General features: G+C 35.5%; 2 protein-coding genes, 2 non-coding genes and 1 pseudogene across 4 annotated transcripts; 4 read left to right on the top strand and 1 right to left on the bottom strand.

Annotated features, from left to right (window-relative positions):
- Window positions 1–769: 769 nt before the first annotated feature.
- Window positions 770–4,713, bottom strand: LOC141820783 (serine/threonine-protein kinase SAPK10-like). Its single transcript, XM_074708134.1, has 9 exons — window positions 4,343–4,713; window positions 3,156–3,230; window positions 2,963–3,064; window positions 2,829–2,882; window positions 2,662–2,754; window positions 2,456–2,548; window positions 1,561–1,665; window positions 1,386–1,484; window positions 770–1,210 (listed from the first exon to the last, which is right to left on the bottom strand). The coding sequence occupies exons 1-9, from the start codon at window positions 4,523–4,525 to the stop codon at window positions 917–919; spliced, it is 1,098 nt and encodes a 365-aa protein (XP_074564235.1). The 5' UTR covers window positions 4,526–4,713; the 3' UTR covers window positions 770–916.
- Window positions 4,714–6,955: 2,242 nt separating this feature from the next.
- Window positions 6,956–7,045, top strand: LOC141821034 (small nucleolar RNA snoR126). Its single transcript, XR_012601188.1, has one exon. It is a non-coding gene; the product is annotated as a small nucleolar RNA snoR126 (small nucleolar RNA).
- An 83-nt stretch (window positions 7,046–7,128) lies between these two features.
- LOC141821033 (small nucleolar RNA snoR8a) lies at window positions 7,129–7,218 on the top strand. Its single transcript, XR_012601187.1, has one exon. It is a non-coding gene; the product is annotated as a small nucleolar RNA snoR8a (small nucleolar RNA).
- A 2,534-nt stretch (window positions 7,219–9,752) lies between these two features.
- Window positions 9,753–14,595, top strand: LOC141820914 (xylulose kinase 2). The gene is made up of 11 exons (XM_074708277.1): window positions 9,753–9,891; window positions 10,589–11,240; window positions 11,319–11,407; window positions 12,396–12,460; window positions 12,720–12,775; window positions 12,893–13,013; window positions 13,103–13,177; window positions 13,553–13,606; window positions 13,716–13,804; window positions 13,885–14,059; window positions 14,266–14,595. The coding sequence occupies exons 1-11, from the start codon at window positions 9,836–9,838 to the stop codon at window positions 14,496–14,498; spliced, it is 1,665 nt and encodes a 554-aa protein (XP_074564378.1). The 5' UTR covers window positions 9,753–9,835; the 3' UTR covers window positions 14,499–14,595.
- A 2,441-nt stretch (window positions 14,596–17,036) lies between these two features.
- On the top strand, window positions 17,037–19,974 carry LOC141821024 (G-type lectin S-receptor-like serine/threonine-protein kinase At4g27290; annotated as a pseudogene).
- Window positions 19,975–21,544: the final 1,570 nt, after the last annotated feature.

The following is a 21,544-nucleotide window of genomic DNA, read 5'->3' as shown; positions in this document are numbered from 1 at the left end:
ACACAAACTAAGATGCAAGAACTCAAGGCATAATCATCCAATGGACATGTATTAAAATTGATAATTTCTTGTGCATTAATTCCACGCGATGTTGGTTATTTAGGGATTCTGTTGTAACAGATCTTCTCTGCTGCAACTGTTCAAATCTTCATTAGCAGATGATATGTAGAGTTTGGTTCAATCTAAAGTTACTATGATGAAGACATACACAAGTTATTCAATCTTTGTTATCAGTTATTCCAAACATGTTTTATTTTGTACATTCGGTAAGTCATCCTGATTGGTCTCTAAAATTTTGTTGAAATGTATGCAGGTATTTAAGGATCTAGGATCAGCTTCGTTTCATAGATAAGGATTTTGCTGATACGAATCGCAATAGCTTAGAACCTGCTCGTGCCATTTACTGGAAGACCAGGAGGAACTACAACTGCTTCCTGCTTATCGTCGAATAAGTGAACTTCTTCCCATTCCAAAAATCTTAAAGGCCATCAAAGACCTTGTTGGATTGTTTTGTGAATTGCGAGTATATTTTTCATTCAACTGCCATAGCATTGTTTCAAACATCCATCACAAACACCTTTAAGATCTCTCCTTTCATATGCTTCCCTGAACACTATGTTTGCACCAAGTGTTTGGTTTATTTCACTGAATGCTTATGTCAATTTTCTAAAGATCAAATTGAATGAACTTGGCATATGAGTAAATTTTTGCTTCAATTTAGTGTCAAATATGTTAACCTATAAACTAAGACACAATTTATAGAATTAAAGTTGTTTTTAACTTAATACAGGTCCCTTACATCCAAAGGAAAGACTAATGAGGATTCACCTCTCCATATCAGCAAACAGGCCAGACACATCTTGTTGGCTAATTAAGCTCAAGATGGAATTCCTCAGTGTCATGACAACAAAGACACTCACATAGCATAGATCATTTCCCCACTGCTTTCAATGTCGAGGTCTGGATCAGAGTCGAAACTCTCCATATCATCATCATCGAGATCAAGACTACCGAAAAGGTGCTGGTTGAGTCCGCTAGTACCGACTGCAGGGATCGTTGCCTCGGCCAAGATCTGCATTATCTCGTCGCTGCTTTGCATCGGTTGATCAGGCTCCTCGTACTGGTTGCTCATTGTGGTGTCATCCATCAGATCAGCTGGAAGATTCTTCAAGAACCACCCATGGTTACGTATATCAGGAATCGTAATTCTCTGCGATTATGGATCCGATCAACATTTAGTGATCATCGATGAAACATATAACTTTGACAGATAATATACACTCTAAGAAGGAATGTAGATGTCAGTATTGAAGTGAGAGTCCTTGTGTTTACTCTTATGATGCAACTAAAAACAAATTATCACTATTACTTGCCGATGAACTTACCATGGCAGGATTGGCAACGAAGATGCTGGAGATCAAGTGTTGACATTCTGGAGATATGGGAATGCTATCAGGAATCGAATATTGAACGGTCAGTATGCGCTGCACAGGGTACCACGATATATAAGATGATGCATATGCAGTATTCTTCGTGCGGTAACTTGTAAATGATTTTCACCTCTATCGTCTTTCGGAAATTTTTAGGCTCCTCTGGGTCCTCAAAGGGATATGCTCCGACCAACATTACATATAAAGTGACACCACAAGACCACACATCAGCTATCTACATAAATTCTTAGCAATGTTAGAAGGCACAAAAGTTACACAAATGAGGAGACTAGCTAACAAAAACGAAGCTACATAAACGAAGGCAATTACCACACAAGAACCAATTCAATCTTTAGGGGTGAGTTATTGTGAGAAAGCAAAGGATTATGACCTTTTAACAGCTCAGAAGCACAATACAACAACAACATGTTATGCTCATTGTTTGCAACAAATATTTTGCTTACTAGTTCCAGGCCTCACAATCAGAACGTTAAGTTGATGCTTTATATTTTGCAGAGCCTTCAATTCCATAGGAATCCCTTCCTCTCTCCAGAATTCTCTCCCAAACTAGCCTTTGTTCCCCTTTACAACCTCTCCTGTTTACCTTCAAATTCCTCCATCCAAATACACCCAAAAGCTACCAATCATGTGGCTGTCTCAGTGAGCTAGGAAATCACTCACATATGGTTCTTGCTTTAAAATAGTTGAGAGCAGCGAGGAGTGAACAAAATATGGTGAAGCATAGATTAACTGGTGTAGCATGACATTCTTGAAAGCTCAGACAAACGCAAATCATCTAAACAAGCCAACATATCTATGTGCATGTCGATTGTAACTTCTGGATGCAAAGTGACATGATAGTATCAATATAAATGGGACGGCACAATATACAACTTTTTATCCAGCTAATTAATTTGGCTGCTTTGTGCACTGGATTTAGGTATCAATAACACCACAGAAACAGGCTCCAAGTATATTTCAACAGTTAAACCTAACAAGTACAGCGTGCATATAAGAAAACTTACCTTGCCATCATATTCTTTCTTGAGTAGCACTTCAGGAGCAATATATGCAGGAGTTCCCACAGTGGATTTTGGTTGTGAATGCAGAACAGACGACTGAAAATACAGAACATCAGCAACAGAGGCAAAACAAGATCATGAGATCATGTGATGAATCTGAATATTTTTTTTCTTAAACTAGTATAAAATAATCAAATATTAATTTATACCTTGGAATATCCAAAATCACATATCTTCAAACGAGGAGCAACACTTCCATCTAACAAAGTGTTTTCAAGCTTCAAATCACGGTGGCATACTTGCTTGACAATAAAGAGAACACAAATCAGCTAAGCTGAATACATGATCACTGAACTTGAAAATAGTTTCATTTTACCATCGAGTGACAGTAGCTAACTCCAGATATAAGTTGCTGGAAGAAAAATCGCGCCTTCAAGAAGAGGCAAAAGTCATCACCAATTTATGATGAAGTGATATAATGTGAATAAGTAAATTATAGTAAAGTATAACCTCATCCTCACTGAAGCGTCCTGCATTGCAAATTCGTTCAAAAAGTTCACCACCAGAAGCATATTCCATGACAATCGCCAAATGGGTTGGAGTTAAAATAACCTAAGAAGATTTGTAGCAGAGAAAGCAAAAAGAACAATTAGATTTTCTAACAGAACAAGTGAATGATATCTTCAGACATGAACTTACTTACCTCTTTAAATCTGATTATATTAGGATGCCTCAACAACCGATGGTTAATTATCTCTCTCTTAACATTTTCGTCTATCTGAATAAATAGAAAAAAAACCAATCATGCCGGCATCAGAAAAGAAAGGCTAATGTGCCCATAGTTATCTTCAAAAGTTGTGGTCATAACTTGAAGCTAAGCAAGATGAATACAATGCAACTAACAGAAAGGATTTCAGTCCCGTTAAAAACTCCCGACCAATCAAATACTGTCCAGTCGGCGTTTTAAGCCATATCAGTTAGGTGATAAATCAAGCAAGGGACCAAAATGATAAATATCATGAAGGTAGAAGATAGCCTACAAACAGCAAGCACCATGGCAGTGTTGCACAAAGTTCTTGGGATCCAAGCTTGCTATCATCACTACTCAGGTGAAGTTTGTCGCTTTTCTCTTCAATGAAAGCTATGTTTGAAAATTCTCCAAGTTGCAAACTCCATCAAATAACAGATATGAAAATGTCAAACATGCTGGGAAAGAATATAACAGACTCGCTTTATATCTGCTACTTGACCTGGTGAATTCTTAGACCAAACAATCATAACCACGATAAAGATTGATCTATGATTCCATGTCCCTCCAGATACACATAAAAAACGAAGGAAATTCATAAAACTTGAGAATGAAAATTGTACAAAAAGGAAGACTGTCCAACAAATTTAAAAGGGAAACACTGAACATGCCAAGCCTAGGGTGATTATGTATGCCTGTCATGAAGCTACGCTTATGCCAAGAAAGAGTATAAGATCGCTATCATGGAAGAGGAAAAGATGAGAATCAAGCTTACAGCATCATAAAAGCAATACTATCATAATCGACTGAAGTAAAAGAAGCAGGATCTAAACATGTTAAGCCAAATAAGAAATTTACAAGCCATGCAACTGCGAAGCTCTATGTTGTATAAGGCAGGGCAATACGAAATGAGGATATAATTAACCAGAAATAGAACTCTGTACCGTCAATTTACCAAAACTATGATTTTTATGAGAAGCAGGTCAAAGGATTTGACGATATCGACACAATTTTTACTCAAACAAAATCCTATCAAATAAAAACTTTCTAAAATCACATAACCAGCTAAAATTCCAGTGAAGATGAGATTTTTCTACGGATAAAGACGAATAAAAATGGAACCTCATCAATAATAGACCGACCTTCTCGCCTCTCTCGATGTACTTGACAGCGACGAGCTCCTTGGTCTGCTTGTCCCGCATCAGCCTGGCGATCCCGAAGTTCCCCGACCCGATGTCCTTCACCAGCTCGTACCGATCGCTGTCGTGCATTATCGGCAGATCCATCGCCGGACCCACCGTGAGCGCAGCCCGATGCGTGGCCATCGCCGCACCGCCTTCACATCAACTTCCCCACTTCCCCGATCAGATCGATCGCCGCCTCGACCCCCAGTCTGGCCACTCTTCACTGGAATCTACGCTGCGCGGAAAGAGACGTCTAAGGCGGCGAGGCAGGCTCCGGCCGCGTGAATTCTCGGGACCTGGGATTGAACCGTTCGTCCTCTCTCTCTCTCTCTCTCGGGATTGGGGGAGACGGGGCACTGACTTCATTTTTTTCTCCTGCGAGGGCCTGGGAATCGAAGCAAATCCGAAGGCGGCGTCGCAGCAAACTTTTTGCGATCGCAGGCGAATCCAATACACATAAAAGCGAATGGACGAGATCGCCACTTATCGCTGTCTCTGTGTATCCCTCGCCGTACGATTCAGATCGTGCGGATGAGAAGAGTTGACTCCCTTAGTGGATCTAACTACCCGCAACGGAACTTAATTTATTAAGGACATAATTTCTAGGTGGGTGCGCATAATTTTTTTTAAACATAAAATATAATTTTTATTATAAAATTTTGCAGAAAGAATTAATTTTTTTCCTTTATTTTTTTTCTCAATCAAAAAAATAATTATATATGGGGAAAATTAAAAAGAAGTATTTATTTTTGTTACATATTGGAAAAAAATTAAAAGAGCATTTATGTTATTGTATTATTTTTGGTTGAAATCGTTAAAATATAGATTAAAACTACTTTTATGCTACTTAAAATTACTCTAATATTTATTAAAAATATTTTAATTTAATTTAATTACTTCAATTTAATTAAAATTATGCGCTTTTAAGGTCATGCAATGAATATTATTATAATTTTAATTTTTAAAAAGCCTTTTAGAATTTGGTTAATGTAAAAATGCCCTAAAGTTCTCCTATTAAAATATCTAATTTATCATCAAACAAAATTACTTATTTAATAACGGCGATTAAAGGAACTTTGATAACAAAATGAATTAAAAGGTGTTTTGGTATAAGTCAAACCTTGAGATTTTTCTTTTTAAAAGATAAATATTTGGGGCTATTTTAAAAATAGGAAGCTATATATTAGGACAAAAGTAAAAAAGGACATATCTCTATTTTAATTTTTTTAAAAAAGATATCCACTTTATTATTTTATTATATATATATTTATTCAATTATTTTTAATATTATTTTATATTTAAATTAAAAATTTTAAATTAATCGGACGTATTATAATAATTATGATTTCTAAAATATTCACATTATAATTATTATTTTATAATTATTATAATATATATTTAATATGTTCACCCGCAGTTAATAAATCGTAAATAACCAGCGAGAGCCGCGAGAGGGGCGACACCGCGAGCAAGGAGGGCGGCTTCCGAGTTGCAGAAGGAGCGAGAGAGAAGAGATGGTTTCGGACGCACAGCTCGTGGAGCGGCTTCGGGAATTCCTTCTCCAGTCCGACCTCTCCACCACCGCCATTGCTTCTGTGCGCCGCCGACTCGAGGAGGATTTCGGCATCGACCTTTAATTTCCCAGAAGCACGCCTTCATTAGGGAGCAGGTCGACCTCTTCCTGAGCGAACTCAGCGATAGTGAGGAAGGCGACGCAGATGCGGAGGAGGAGAAGTTCCATAACGGTCCCGAAGCAGAGAAAGAGTTGAAAGAGGAAGACGAAGAAGGAGTAAGTGCAGAGTCGTATAATGATGATGAAGAGGAGGTCAAAGTTTGTACAGAAGCTTTGTGGTTTGCCTGGGCAACCCCTTTTCCTTTTTAGGTGAACTAGAAAGCCTAAAGATTTCAATTCGGTTCCTGATTATTTTGTTCTTTCCATTGGTCAACAAAATTCCAATTCAGTGGGTTTGCACTGGTGCATTACATGCAATAATATGCCTTTGCGACATGGACAGGCATGATTAATGACGAAGATTCTTATACCTTAATACCAGAGGTCTTTCGGTTACTGATAGCATCACGGTGGCCATCATTTTCGCAAGTTATCTCATTTCTAGCAAACAACATTTTTTTTAAATGGAGAAATGGGCCAAAGCCCAGCCCAGCCCAGCCCACTAATCGTACCACATCGAGGAAATCTAGGGTTAGCCCTTTCCTTCTTTCTATATAAGCGGACAAATCGTTTGGCAGCAAAATTGTTCTTCGCCTCCGCTTCTCCGCCGAGCTGCCGTCTTTCCGCCGCATTCTTCATTGAAGCATTGATTCAGCAATCTTCTGATGTTCTTGTCTTTTTCTTGTTTTTTGATGCTTGGTTTCATGGATGGGGAGCTCATTCGCCCGCTCATCGCTGCTACTATCGATGTCCGGGGTTTTTCGCTCCCCAAATGGATTCGAGGTGCTTTTTTGCCCTAAACTTCTTCTGAAAGTCAGTTCTTGGGTTATGCTCGCCTCTAAAATTTGAAAAAAAAAAATTTCTCCTTTTTCACGCCATTCGTCGTTTTGTCTTATCTTTGGCTGTGACGACAGATTTCATTTCTCGATTCTGATAAATCTTTGATTTGTGGATCTCTGTGATGATCTGTTTATGCGTGTCTGAGCCAATGTTGCCGATCTTGTTCCTTACAAGTCCGTGCTTGTTTTAGTATATTTATTTATAATATGTGATTGATAATTGATGCTGTGCATTTGGTGCTGTGATTATACAAAATTCCTCGTTCTGAATGCTGTAGAATTGGCATGACAGACCAATTTACACCCATAGAATATGAGCACCTCTTTTTTGCTCTTTTTCTAATCTCTTTTCTTAAAAAAGTTCTTTTTTCCAATTAGTTTTAGGGTTCTAATCCTTTTCCATCTTCATCTTTCTCTCTTTAACTTTTTTACAATTTTTTGTTGCTTGTTTGATCATAATTTTTGCTAATTTGCTATTGTAAATGATAATGTTTTCTAGTAGTTTCAAGCGATATTTTGTGTTTTTTTATATATTTTGCTTATTGAGCAGTTTCAAATGGTGTATCAACTGTCTTTCATTTTCATCACTTGATAATCTGTCCTTCAAAGTATTCATCGAAACCAATCAAAAACACCTGTAAATATACCAACAACAAGCACACAGTTAGAGAGTTCTGACAGATTCATACAAAATTAAAAGAACTATTTTAACAATTTATACGTCAAAGATTTTCAATTTTTTTCTACTTGTAAATTATCTCCTAAAACTCGTTATAACATGAAAAAAAAATTGTGCAAATTCTCAGCTCAGATTGTGATTATCCAACACAAAAGAAATACTTCAAGCCTACAGTTGAACATGGGTTAAATTAAAAGGCTATCTCATTTAAAAATATATATAAAATGACAGTCTATTATATTTTTAATTCTAAAAATAATGTTATTTCAGTTGTTTTGATAAAAAAAATTTTAATTAATTTGTTGGTAATACGTGCAATTTAGATGTGATTAATTATTTTAAAAATCAGTTCACAAGCTCAAAATTTAAAGGTTTTGGTTATTTTAAATGGTAAACATCATTATATATATATAAATAAATAAAAGTTGGTATTATTTTGATTTTATTGAGATTTGTTTTTTATCTATTTCAATAATTTTATTTTATCATAATCAATTCAACGACAAGTTGACTTGTGGACATTTAGAACTTGTGGAGAGCAAGTAAATTTATGAATCAATTCAAATTTGATTTCTGGTTTAAATTTTAAAATTTGATCGCTAGAGTGATATATCATTATTTTTTTTCTGAAACAAAATGCTATTTTGATAAAAAAAAAATCATTGCATAGAGATGAAGGACGACCTTATATCATATTCAAAATAGATATAAAATATGAGTGGATGTATTTATTTAATGTAAATAAAAAATAAAAATGAATGAGGGTATAATGGAATTTAGGGTTTAGGGATTTATAAATTAATAATGAATGTTAATGTTAAAATAAATAAATGATATTATAATTAATATGAATAAGATGAGTGGATGTATTTATTTAATATAAAATAAAATAAAAATGAATAAGTATATAGTCGAATTCATAAATTAATAATGAATATTCATGTTAAAATGAATATAACTTGAATATTATTTAATGTAAAATAAAAATAAAGATAAATAATTATATAGGATTCATAAATTAATAATGAATATTAATGTTTTTGAAAAATAGTTCATATATAAATAAAATAAGATAGGTTAGACTCTCAAATGTACAATCAAAAGATCAACATCGTAGCTCAGACATGACTAATCGTTAAGTGCACACATATGACCCATCACATAAGAAATTACATCAAATCCATAACACCATCAATACCAAAACACCATAATCCCATATGTCCACACATCACAACATTTGCATGCTCATCTACGAGTCATACAAAGCACTAGAGATCACAAAACTAATCTCATCTCAAGAACATAGTCATAAAACCAATTTCATCTCAGGAACAGAGCCATCGTGGTTTGGATGTTACCGTGCTTTGAGATTTACAAACTGATACACATAGACTTGCACATTGCAAAAAATCTAATTAAAATTCAGGATAATGCCTTGATAACGTCTTCGATTTCGTGTCTCTCATATATAGTATATTAAGCTAGAGATGTTGAGGTAGCACGCATTGATTTTCCGTTGCCCATTCTTGTAATGTCGCCCAAGAACTTACTGTATCTTCTAAAAAGAAATAAAATTTTATCCAATACTAAGTTAATACTTGACCTTGCCCTATATCTCACAAACCTTGGGACATTAAAAAAAAAAAAAAAGTGGTGGTTGATTATGAATATTAATGTTAACATGACTAGGAGTGTGTTAATAAAAAAAAAAGAGTATATCAATAAAAATGAGGTGTGAATATAATGGGTAGCTAACATGTGAATTTATATATTTTTTTAAAAGGGTGATGTATATTAATTTGCATCCTAATTAGTTTGGATTTTAAAATATTTATTTAATATATAACATTTATATTTATTATATTTTTTTAAAAAAATATTTTTGTTTTTTTTATTTAATAAAAAAATTAAGCAACCTATCACATTCTTAATTCTTACCCAAAACTCTTCGTTTAATACCAATGGCTCCACTGTGGTTGGTACTCGAGCGGGTTCTCTTCGGAGTCGACTGAAAATTCTGTCTGATGCTTTGGCATTTTTAGGTCTGGGTAAAAATATGGGACCCACTTAGATCCTCACGTGAGGTAAACGGAGGGTAACGAATGTCTGCGTCAACATTATTTCCATTCTGAATCAAGATAAACTCGACAGCCCAAACAATAAATCTCATCTAATTCCAACTATAAATAGGGTGAGTGATCTCCGCCAAATCCCATCTGATCTGCTTCCTCCTCTTCCTCCGCCAAGAAGAGATCGTCGCCATGGCTGCTTCCCTGCCGGAAGATGCTCTCTTCCTCGGATTCGACAGTTCTACACAGTAAGCCTTTCCACTTCTCTCTTTCTTCCTCATTCATTTCAAGGACGAAAACTTCGCCTCTGTGCTCGAATTGTGGGAAAGTTGAAGCTTTCCTAGTTTTTCTATGCTGATTTCTGGACTTCGAGTGAAATGTGGTAGAAATTTAATCATAGTGTTTACTCTTCGCTAGGGTTCATGGTTCGCGGTTTTGTTTCCTTGGCAATTAGGGTTTCCGCTTTAGAAGTTCTTTGGGTGGGATTTAACTTTATTCTTGTCTTAATTTTTGTTTATGATGGGATGTTGTAACCAAATACACAGATTTGGGGGAAAACATGCTGGATCCTTGTGTTGTTTGCTTGCCTAGCCATTACGTGCTGATAATAGGATTATGTTTTTTTTGTTCATTTGAATTAAATTTGTAGTCAAGTTACGCTAGTCATGGAATCGGTGAAGTTAATTAAATTTATTTTTTCAAGTTCATAATGCATATGTCACGGCTTGTTTGTTCAATGCCTTTTCACATAAAACTCGTGATTTTGTAGAGTTATGGATGCTGGAGGCAGATGCCATTTAGTTTAAGTGATAAATAATTGCTGCGTTATTTTTTCCATTTATTGTTACTCATAGTCTGTTAATTATCATACATGTTTTGTTTCATAGTTTGTCATATATTTTTTTCACTTTATGCATTGCCCATCTTTATTCTTGAAACATGCAGGTCACTGAAGGCTACTGTCCTAGATGATAACCTTGTGATTGTTGCTTCAGAAAGCATTCATTTTGATTCTGAATTGCCACACTATAAAACCAAAGATGGGGTCTACAGGGATACTTCTGAAAATGGAAGGATTGTATCGCCAACCCTGATGTGGGTGGAGGCTTTGGACTTATTGCTTGGGAAATTGAAATCAAAAGTGGACTACAAAAAGATAGTAGCTATTTCGGGTAGTGGACAACAGCATGGTAGTGTGTACTGGAGTAAGAATGGAAAGGCTATATTAGCCTCGTTGGATCCATTAAAATCATTACGGATTCAACTGGAGGATGCTTTTTCAGTAAAGGATTCACCTATATGGATGGATGGTAGCACTACATCACAGTGTAGAGAAATAGAGGTGGCTGTTGGAGGTGCTTTAGAGCTCTCAAAACTTACAGGATCGCGTGCCTATGAGAGATATACTGGACCTCAAATACGAAAGCTTTATCAAACAAAGCCAGATGTTTATAACAACACTGAGAGAATCTCCCTTGTTAGTTCTTTCATGGCTTCTCTTCTAATCGGTGATTATGCTAGCATTGATGAAACTGATGGAGCAGGGATGAATTTAATGGACATTAAACAGCGTATCTGGTCAAAGATAGTTTTGGAGGTGTATTCTATTAACATTAAGCAGTATGATCAAAATGCGTAACTGCAGCTATAACAAATAAGTCTGCTATTGTGTTAGGCTACGGCACCAGGCTTGGAAGAAAAACTTGGACAGCTATTTCCTGCTCATGCAGTTGCGGGTCTGATATCTTCCTATTTTGTTGATAGGTGACCTTATTTCCCTAATGAACTTTTCATAACTATGTTGAGGCTATCGAGTTACATTTAACTTACTTAGCAGTACCCTTTTTCATTTCTTTATAAATGTCTACTTTTACTCTCTATTGAATATGGAAGGTAAAATATTCCAACTGTGCAATATTATTCTCTCTGTAATTTACCTTTTATGTCGATAGGCAATTTGTTTCCTACTGCACACGCTGTTACACATTGAAGCTTTTGGTGATTCACTTTACTTCATACTAGGACCGACACATTATATTCAGTTTCATATAACTCTTTCTTTTGTGTGAATCTACTTAGGTCTTGAGATGCTACTACATAGAATTTTCCATTACAAGCCTTATTAAAAATTAGGTAGTATGTTTGTATTTAATTAAAAGTATTTGCTATTGCATGGATTAAATTTTATATGTATGTATATATGATTTGGAATGGTTCTTTCTCTTCAAACACATCTAGACAACTTAATAACAAAATGCTAGTGTTATTCATATTTTTATTATGTTTCAGATTTATCACCGAAATATTATATTGCACTAGCACTTAGCTTTATAGTCTATACAAGCAAATAAGCAGAGGTAATTCAAACATCTACTAAATAAACCACACATCTTGAACTGGCCAACAACTTCCTTTCTACATGTATTTGAATGGAGGAAAAATTCAACTATGTAGTCAGAAAATGTAATACATTGCTTTTTGCTCTTCTCGGGGTACTATCTTAAATTATTAGGTAAGGTTCCTCTTTTGATTTCTATTTAATTTAGTCATTTACATGGTCCACTAACTCCAGTCAAGGAGTTTCTGTATTTCTATTGCGTAAATATTTATAGAGAATCTATTTACAACAATTTGCTTGGTATTAGCTTTCAAATTTCTGCTCAACTATCTGGTGAAACTTGTTCACTCAAAACCATTGCAGTAACAAACAAAATAAATTTGAGACCCAATCTTATGTCATCTTATTTGGCAGGTTTGACTTCAGAAAAGATTGTGTAATAATTCAATGGTCTGGAGACAATCCTAATAGTCTTGCAGGTGTGCCACCTCTATTTTGCTTGCACATCTAAAATAAATATTAGTTTCCCAGTGCTAGACAGTTCCTGATGATATCACATTTTCTGTTTGTCCTCTTGCTTATTGATGTCTCGCTTGTGTCTAATAACCACTGCTAAAGGGTCTGTCTTGGAAATTATACTCACATCCAAAATGATGAAGTTTGGCTGTGGCACATCATGTTGTGTACAGGCTCTGTAATCTTTTGTAAACAGTCAACATTTTTTGAGGTGCTATGCAGGTTTGACCCTCAATACTCCTGGTGATCTAGCTATTAGTCTTGGAACAAGTGATACAGTAAGTTTTGTTCCTTGATTTTTTCATTTGTGAATAAATATCTGCACTGGAAACCAATCATCAATATAAATATCACTTGTTATTGTATTCAATCTCTTCCTGCTCATTGTTGATCAGGTATTTGGAATTACTAGTGAACCCAAACCAAGTTTAGAAGGACATGTTTTTCCAAACCCTGTTGACCCAAACTGTTACATGGTTATGCTGGTTTATAAAAATGGCTCACTTACTCGCGAAGGTATTCCTTTTATAATTATAGATGCATATTATATATTCAGATAACTCTTCCAACTTCAATCATAGTTGACCTTCAATAAATGATTACAGATGTGCGAAACCGTTATGCAGAACGCTCTTGGGATGTTTTCAACAGCTATTTGGAGAAAACACCTCCTCTAAATGGTATTTTCTTATTATTGAGTTAGTCACACTGATGTCGTGCTTAGTTCTATTATCTTTGATTTAGTGTATTTTGGTTGAAATTGAATCAGATTACGTAATTCTTTTAGCTGCAAGATTTACGAACATATAATTAGCAAATAGTTACACACTTCCCAATTTCTACAGCTTAGAACATCACATAAGATTAGGTTGGATTCCTTCTGATTTTCAATATTCCACATTTTTCATGAACTCGTGCAAGATACTTTGATGTATTATTATATTTCATATGGTTCATCTAATATGTTTGGATTGAAACATAGCATCCTTATATTTGGAACATGTTCTTGTGTATCCTTTTCATCATTGTTGTAATTATCTTATATCCTCATATAGGTGGAAGATTAGGATTCTACTACAAAGAGCATGAGATCTTGCCTCCACTCCCCGGTAGTCGATAAATCCTATCTGTTTTCTCCAATTAATTAGCTCCAAGTTCTTTATTTCTTCAGGGATGATAATTATTCATTCTTCTGTGACACACATCAATTTATGTCAGTTGGATTCCACCATTATGTTCTCGGAAGCATTGACTCATTAGATGAAGCAGAGGTTTCAGAAGTTGAGGAGTTTGATCCTCCTGCAGAGGTTGGTTAATATAATAACACAGTTTTCATAATCCATCAACACAACTCTCAAATTCTTATTTGAGTTAATACCTGCTACAGGTACGTGCAATAGTCGAAGGTCAATTCGTCTCAATGCGAGGTCATGCTGAGAGATTCGGAATGCCAACTCCTCCAAACCGGATAATTGCAACTGGTGGAGCATCATCAAATGAGTATATTCTTAAATCGATAGCCAACATTTTTGGTTGTCCAGTCTATACAGTGCAACGACCCGGTAAGTCTACACTTTAGTCTAATTTCTTCTGGATAACCAGTTACTTGTTCTAGTTGTAGTGCTGAAATGCTGATTGTACCAAACCACTCAAATGTCTATGCTTCATTTTCTCAATTTATTATGCACCATGAAGCTGAGCTTCTCGACGAGAGCTTGGTTTTAGCATTTTCAGACATGAATCATCAATGTGTTACCCATCATTACAGATTCTGCTTCCTTGGGGGCAGCTCTGCGGGCTGCTCATGGATGGTTGTGCAACAAAGAAGGCCAGTTCGTGCCGATCTCAAGCTTGTACGGTGACAAGCTCGATAAAACCTCTCTGAGCTCGAAGCTTGCATTCCCAGCCGGCGATGAAAACCTTCTGTCCAAGTACACTTCTCTGGTGAACAAGAGAATGCAGATTGAGAAAAGCCTTGTGGAAAAGTTTGGCCGAGGATAAAAAGTCGGTTGAGGTTGGTCACTGAAAACTTTTATTGGTAGCTTTGAATTTATTGAAAGTCGAATAAAGTTAATAGTGTGATCCTCTTCCAAATTAATCAGTCTGTAAGAGTTGAATATTTAAATTATATATATATATAATGCATTGACCACTCTAAGAATATTGCTTGTATTAAAATATAATCATATTTTTCAATCCAAAATAGAACTTCTATCAAAATATTGATACTGATTAAAAATATATCATTCCATGTATTGTCTGATAGCTTAGGTTTGAAATGTGTAAATATATTCATCAGTGGTTTGTGGAAGAAATTAGTTGAGAAAAGGAGACCAGTATTTTAAAATTTAACATGCTATTAATTAAAAATAAATAAATAATGTAAAATTTACCATTCACATATTCGAAAGAACTATATACAAATTGGAGAAAATAGTAACTGATTAAAATGTTAAAAACAAAACAAAAGTAAATTTGTTAAACATAAACTTATATGATATTTAGTTTATTGTAAATCAAAGGATGCCAAGCATAAAATAAAAATTAGAAATAATTAACTAAATTGGGAGTTGACTTCCATGTGAATGCAGTTTCCAAGTCTTTCACAGAAGATATATTTTGTATATTTTACATACAAATTGCTGTTTTGGGTCCCAAGAACATTTGTCTTTTCAAAGGTGTCAAAGTCAATGAATTGATATAAGTCGTGAAAGTTAAGAATATTCTTAGTTTGAAATTTTCCTACATAAATTCTCATAAGCTATATATTTAGTTATAAAATGTAAAATATAAAAATAAAATTACTCTTTACTCGATAATTATTTCTAATATCCATATTTTATTTCAAAAGTGTCAAACTCACTAAGTTGATATAAATCATCAAAATTCTTGCTTTGAAAATTTGTCCTCGCCTAAATAAATAATATTTATTTCTCTATAATTCCGTTGAAAAGATAAACAAGTCCATGTAGGAATCTATTAAAAAAATAAACAATATATATATATTATTAAAAATTTTAAATTTAAATTGTGAATTAAATGGACGTTCATTGAATTTTTTTATTTAAATTTTGAATTTTAAAATATTTTTTTTCAATATGCGGATCAATTCAAGTACACCATGAATCATTCTGCTTAGATTCGTAATTTGCTCCAATTGATCTATTTAAGTTTATTTTTAAATAAATTAATAAACTTTTAATTTATTTATTTAAATTATTTGATGGGATGACAAATCTAATTAAAATTGACGATTCTATTTATATTTAAAAGGATGGTTTCTACACTTTGACATTTATTAAAGAGCATATTTTTTTTAAAAGGATGGTTTCTACACTTTGACAATTGAAGCAGAGAGAATTTTTTTTTATATCTTTTAATAATTTTTTAATGAAAGAGATATTTAATAAAGAAGTACGTCCTTGACAAATATTAAAATATTATATATACGTTGATAATTTTCAAAATGTGTGCGTTCTTTGGAAAAATTTCCAAGTTATTATATTATTCTTGGTTTGAAAATTTATCTTCACCTAAACAATTAATATTTATTTTCTATATATATAATTTCTTAAAATAATATTCCACTTTTATGAATCAAACTAACCAATATATAACTCTATTAAGTTGTCCTAGACAATTACATGGACATTACCAAACAAAACAATCCCTTTTAATTACTTATCTTCATCCGTGGCATTGAACGAACATATTTTCTGTTAGTCATTTTTAATTGCTACAAAACAAGAAAAACTCATCAACCTTCTCTGACTTTCAAAGCAAATAAATTAGGGTAAAAATTAAAAAGATGCCCTTAATCTTTAAAAGACATTCTTTTTTTTTAAAAAAAATTAATTAAAAGAGCACTCCATCATATTTCTCATATTGTAATAATTATAGAGTAGCTATTATAATGTGTTAAAATAAACTATTTTAAATTGACCAAAAATACTATATATATATATATAGAGAGAGAGAGAGAGAGTATGTGTGTATTTTTATATTAAAAAATATTTTATCAAATCAAAGTTGTTTAAATTTGATCATTGCTTCAACATTTGTTTAATTGGTCATTTAATGAATACAGTGTAGATCCTATTAAAATGATTTTGATTCAATCTAAATAATTTGTATTAAATTGATAAAATATTACTTTGATATAAAATATAATATTTATAACAAATTAAATTAAAAAATAATTTACTTTAACTATTATAAATTTGAGTCGGAATAAAGATACTTGTTGATATTAAAAATATGATTGAGCATTTTTTTAATTTTTTAAAATATTTTTTTTTACTTCTTTCTTTTGTCCAATAAATACAAAACCCCAAAGTGACTTGGCAAAGGTCTTGGGAGATGCCCCACTCCATTTTCTAAACAATTCTCACAAGAAATTTCCTCAAAAAGTCAAAACTCACAAGTCAAAACATACACACAGTTGACTTGACAACCACCTCCAAGATCAGTAAACGTATATATAAATCCATCACGATCCTTGCTTTGAGCTTGCATCAGAGATCATTCAAACCCTAAAGAATGAAAACAATGCTTCTTCTTCTTCTTCTTGTTCTTCTTCTTCTTCTGGTTCTAGTTCATGGCCAGTCAGGTACTTGCATTTCAGTTTTAATTTCTTCTATTTGATCTAATTCCTTTTCTTCTCCACTAATTTATTTTCTCGACGCAGGTGATACGATGGCTCCTCCGAGCAGTTCGATCGCGTACGGCGAAGCTTTATCCTCTGCCAGAGGAATCTTTGAGTTGGGGTTCTTCAGTCCCGGCGACGGCAGCAAGCACTACTTGGGCATCTGGTTCAAGAACATCCCGGTGATGACTGTAGTGTGGGTGGCCAACAGGGACAGTCCCCTGCTGAGCGCCCGGGGCTCGCTCAACCTCACCGCCGACGGGAACCTGGCCCTCTACAACGACACCGGCTTCGTCGTCTGGTCGACCGGCACGTCGGGCACCGTCGACGCTACTCTGCAGCTCCTGGACACCGGCAACCTTGTGCTCACAGGGCGGCTCCGCCGCCGTCTGGCAAAGCTTCGACCACCCGACGGATACTTTACTCGCCGGAATGAGGATCGGATTGGACCGCCGGAGGAACCTCGACAGGTATCTGACCTCGTGGAAGACGGCTTCCGATCCGTCGGCGGGGGAGTTCTCTTACAGGATGGAGAGCAAGGGAGTTCCGCAGCTGTTCTTGCGGAGAGGGGCCGGAGACGTCGTCTACCGCAGCGGGCCGTGGACCGGAAAAGGCTTCAGCGGCCGGCCAAAGATGGGGACTGAGACTCTGTTCCTGTTCGCGTACGCCGACGACCGGGATGAGTTGTACTACACGTATCAGATTTCGGACCCTGCGATTCTCACGCGGGCGTATCTAGACGAGGACGGATTTTTCCGGCGCATTGACGTGGACGGAAGGGAGCGACCGGTGGAACCTGTTCTGGGACGTGCCGGAGGACCAGTGCGACCATTACGGGACCTGCGGCCGCAACGGCGTCTGCACCACCGCCTACTCGCCCCCATGCCAGTGCTTGCAGGGCTTCGTCCCCGCGTCCCACGAGGCCTGGAGCTTGAGGAACAACACCGACGGATGCGCGAGGAGGACCGGCTTGAATTGCTCCACCGACGGCTTCCTTCCCGTGCAGAACGTGAAGCTCCCCGACACCGTCAACGCCACCGCCGCAAACATGTCCACCCCTGGCGAGTGCAGGAACTGGTGCCTGAGAAACTGCTCCTGCACCGCCTACGCGCTGATCAGAGACACCGAGTGCATAGTTTGGTCCGGCGATCTCCTCGACGTCAGAGCCTTCTCCGACGGAGGAGATGAATTGTACCTTCGCCTCGCGGCTTCCGAATTGGGTAACGTTCTTCCAAATCAGAATCCAGCTCTTGTTGCAGAATCTTAATCCGACCAATTCCTTTCTTGTAGAATCTCTAAGAAGCGGCGCGAGGAAGAAGAAAGTCACCAAGGCTGTGTTCATCTCTGTGGCGATCTTCGCACCGGCGTCGGCTTGCTTGCTTCTAGCTCTGTGGCTGAGGTGCAGAAGAAGAACACAAGGTAAGATCGACTTCGACTTCGACTTCGCTTATTCAGGCACAATAAAGAAGAAGAAGAATCTTCAATCATCTACAGGAAACGAAGAACAAACGCTAGAGCTCAAACTGTACGAAATGTCCACAATAAGAGCAGCCACAAGTGATTTCTCCATGGAAAACCTTCTCGGTGAAGGTGGATTTGGCCCTGTGTACAAGGTGATTGATTGATTGTATCTGATGATCGAAATGAGATACCTGCTCAATGGAGGGATTCTAAATCGATCTGAATTGTGAAAATTTTGTGCAGGGTCGAATGGAAGATGGACTGGAGGTCGCCGTAAAGAGATTGTCGAAAGGCTCGGCGCAAGGCCTAGAGGAGTTCAGAAATGAGGCTCTTCTGATAGTGCAACTTCAGCACAAGAATCTTGTTCGTTTGCTTGGATGTTGCATTGAGGAAGGAGAAAGGATCTTGGTCTATGAATACATGCCAAACAAGAGTTTGGATACTTTCATTTTCGGTATGGCAGTTAACAACAGTTTATCGAGTTTTCGAATTGCTGGGTAAACCGATTCCGATGTCTCAGATGAAGCCAGGAGCCAACTGTTGGATTGGGAAAAGCGCTTTGCGATCATCGTGGGAGTTGCTCGAGGGCTTCTTTACCTCCACCACGATTCAAGATTGAAGATAATACATAGAGATTTGAAGGCGAGCAATATACTTCTCGACCGGGACATGAACCCAAAGATATCAGATTTTGGAATCGCAAAGCATTTCGAAGCAGATCAACTAGAGGAAAGCACTGAAAGAATAGCCGGCACATAGTAAGTGTGTTTCGATCAAATTCATCGATATTTGTTTGCCAAGTTAAGATGAATAAGGTTGAATATGCAGTGGATATATGCCGCCCGAGTATGCAACACGAGGCTTATTTTCGGAGAAGTCCGATGTCTTTGGCTTCGGTGTCATACTTTTGGAAATTCTAAGCGGGAAGAAGAGTAGAACATTCGACAAATTGCAACCTCATAAAAACCTCCTTATACTTCATGTAAGGAGAACTCAACCTTGTCATTTCTAAGCAAAATTATAACCCTCAATGTACTTACATACTTAGAACTTTCGTAGGCATGGAGCCTTTGGATGGAAGGAAGATGCCTAGAACTAGTTGACAAAGGAATGGGAGACTCATGCCCAAAATCGAAAGTTAAGAGATTCATCCAAGTAGGTCTTTTGTGTGTGCAAGAACGAAGCGATGACAGGCCGACGATGGAGAATGTGATCGTAATGTTACGAAGCGAAGACGTTACACTACCGAATCCTACTGATGTTGGGAGCACATCATCGAATCCTAGTGATGTTGTACTCATGACGAGTACAAACGAAAGTGATTGGAGTTCTAGCAACGAACTAACAATAACACAATTAGAGGATCCTTGAGATGCCCTTGGTACAGATATTATTGGTGTAATAAGTAGAATAATTAGATTTTCTCCTCCAAGTTAAAATGTACAACTAGATCTCAAGTTCTATGTTGTAGTTTGCAAATTAACAACCACTAAATTTTTGTCTCACTAAATAGAACTGAATGACTATATGAATTCGACTCGATCTTTATTATATTTTAGTTTATATATAAATAAATTTTATTTCATATGGAAGGGATTTTATTCTCAGATTGTGTTTGACAATCTGTCATGAACTTTAATTAAAATATTTTTTCACCACGAGTCTGCTTAGATTCGTAATTTGTTCCGATTGACCTATTTACAAGTCTAATTAAACTTGACTATTCTATTTTTATTTAAAAGGATGATTTCTATGTTAGAAAATAATACTAATTATTTGAATAATAATTATTTATTATTTTAAAGTATGACTCATATGAAATATTAATTAATTTAAAGGACTTATTGATCATTATGTATGGAATTGTGGGAAGTTATTTTAACCTCCCAAAATTGCACGTAGCCGACTTGATGGAAGTTGGCTATTTTACGTACTTGGGTTCTATCTCTCCCGAGAAGAGTTTTTCACCGTAGCCATCAGAAAGGTGTGAAGAAGAAAGTAAGAGGGAAAGAGATAGATTGGGACTCGTAGCGCTTGTCTGCAGCTATTGTTCCTTTCTCATGGATCAAGGTAAGTTATCGATCTAAAAGTTATATAAATGAGAATCATAAATTTCAAGATCTTTCATGTTTAGTTTTCTGAATTAGAAAACCTTAGTTTACATGTGGTATCTAGAGCCAAGTTTGTGAGATTTATGATTCTCTATGTATGATTATTTTCTTCAATTTTATGAATCCTAATCATGAAAATTTGAGAATTTTTGGCGAAACGTGGTATTTCTTAAAACAAAGATTGACTCAATCCACAAAATATATTATTGGCTTAAAGCAAAACGTGGTATTTTCGAAATGCTTAAAGCGAAACCTGTTATTTCCAAATAGTACAATTATGAAATGTTATTAGTGAAACATTAGTTTTTTGTTTTCTGTTTAGGATGTATTTTCTCTATGTATTTTCTCCCGTTTTGCTTTTACGTCGTCACACGCGAGGATGTTTCACTAATATGGCAAGGGACGAAAATAAATACAGGTTTCATTGCAAAACATAAATAACATTAGTGGAGGATGTTTAATTAATTTTCTATTTTGGAAAATAAAACAGAATATGCATATTATAACATATAACAGAATATGCATATTAATTTAGTATGCATATTATAACATATAAGAATATGCATATTAATTTAATATGCATATTATAACATATAACAGAATATTATATGCATATTAATTTAATATGTATATTATAACATATAACATAATATTATATGCATATTAAATTAATATTTTAATAATTTATTAGCCAATTTAATATATTATTTTTAAAGAATTGTTGGCTATATGATTGCATATAATAATAATTTCAGCAAAATAAATGATATGTAATGAATATGACAATTTTAATAATATTATTATTTGCCTAAAATGTATTTTATAATATT

The sequence above is a fragment of the Curcuma longa genome, unplaced genomic scaffold (assembly GCF_044706935.1).
Source record: "Curcuma longa cultivar G26 ecotype Majalengka, Jawa Barat unplaced genomic scaffold, ITB_CL_G26_1.1 utg8573_np1212_1322966_RagTag, whole genome shotgun sequence".
Taxonomy (NCBI): Eukaryota; Viridiplantae; Streptophyta; class Magnoliopsida; order Zingiberales; family Zingiberaceae; genus Curcuma; species Curcuma longa.
This window is presented reverse-complemented; position numbering and strand designations above follow the sequence as displayed.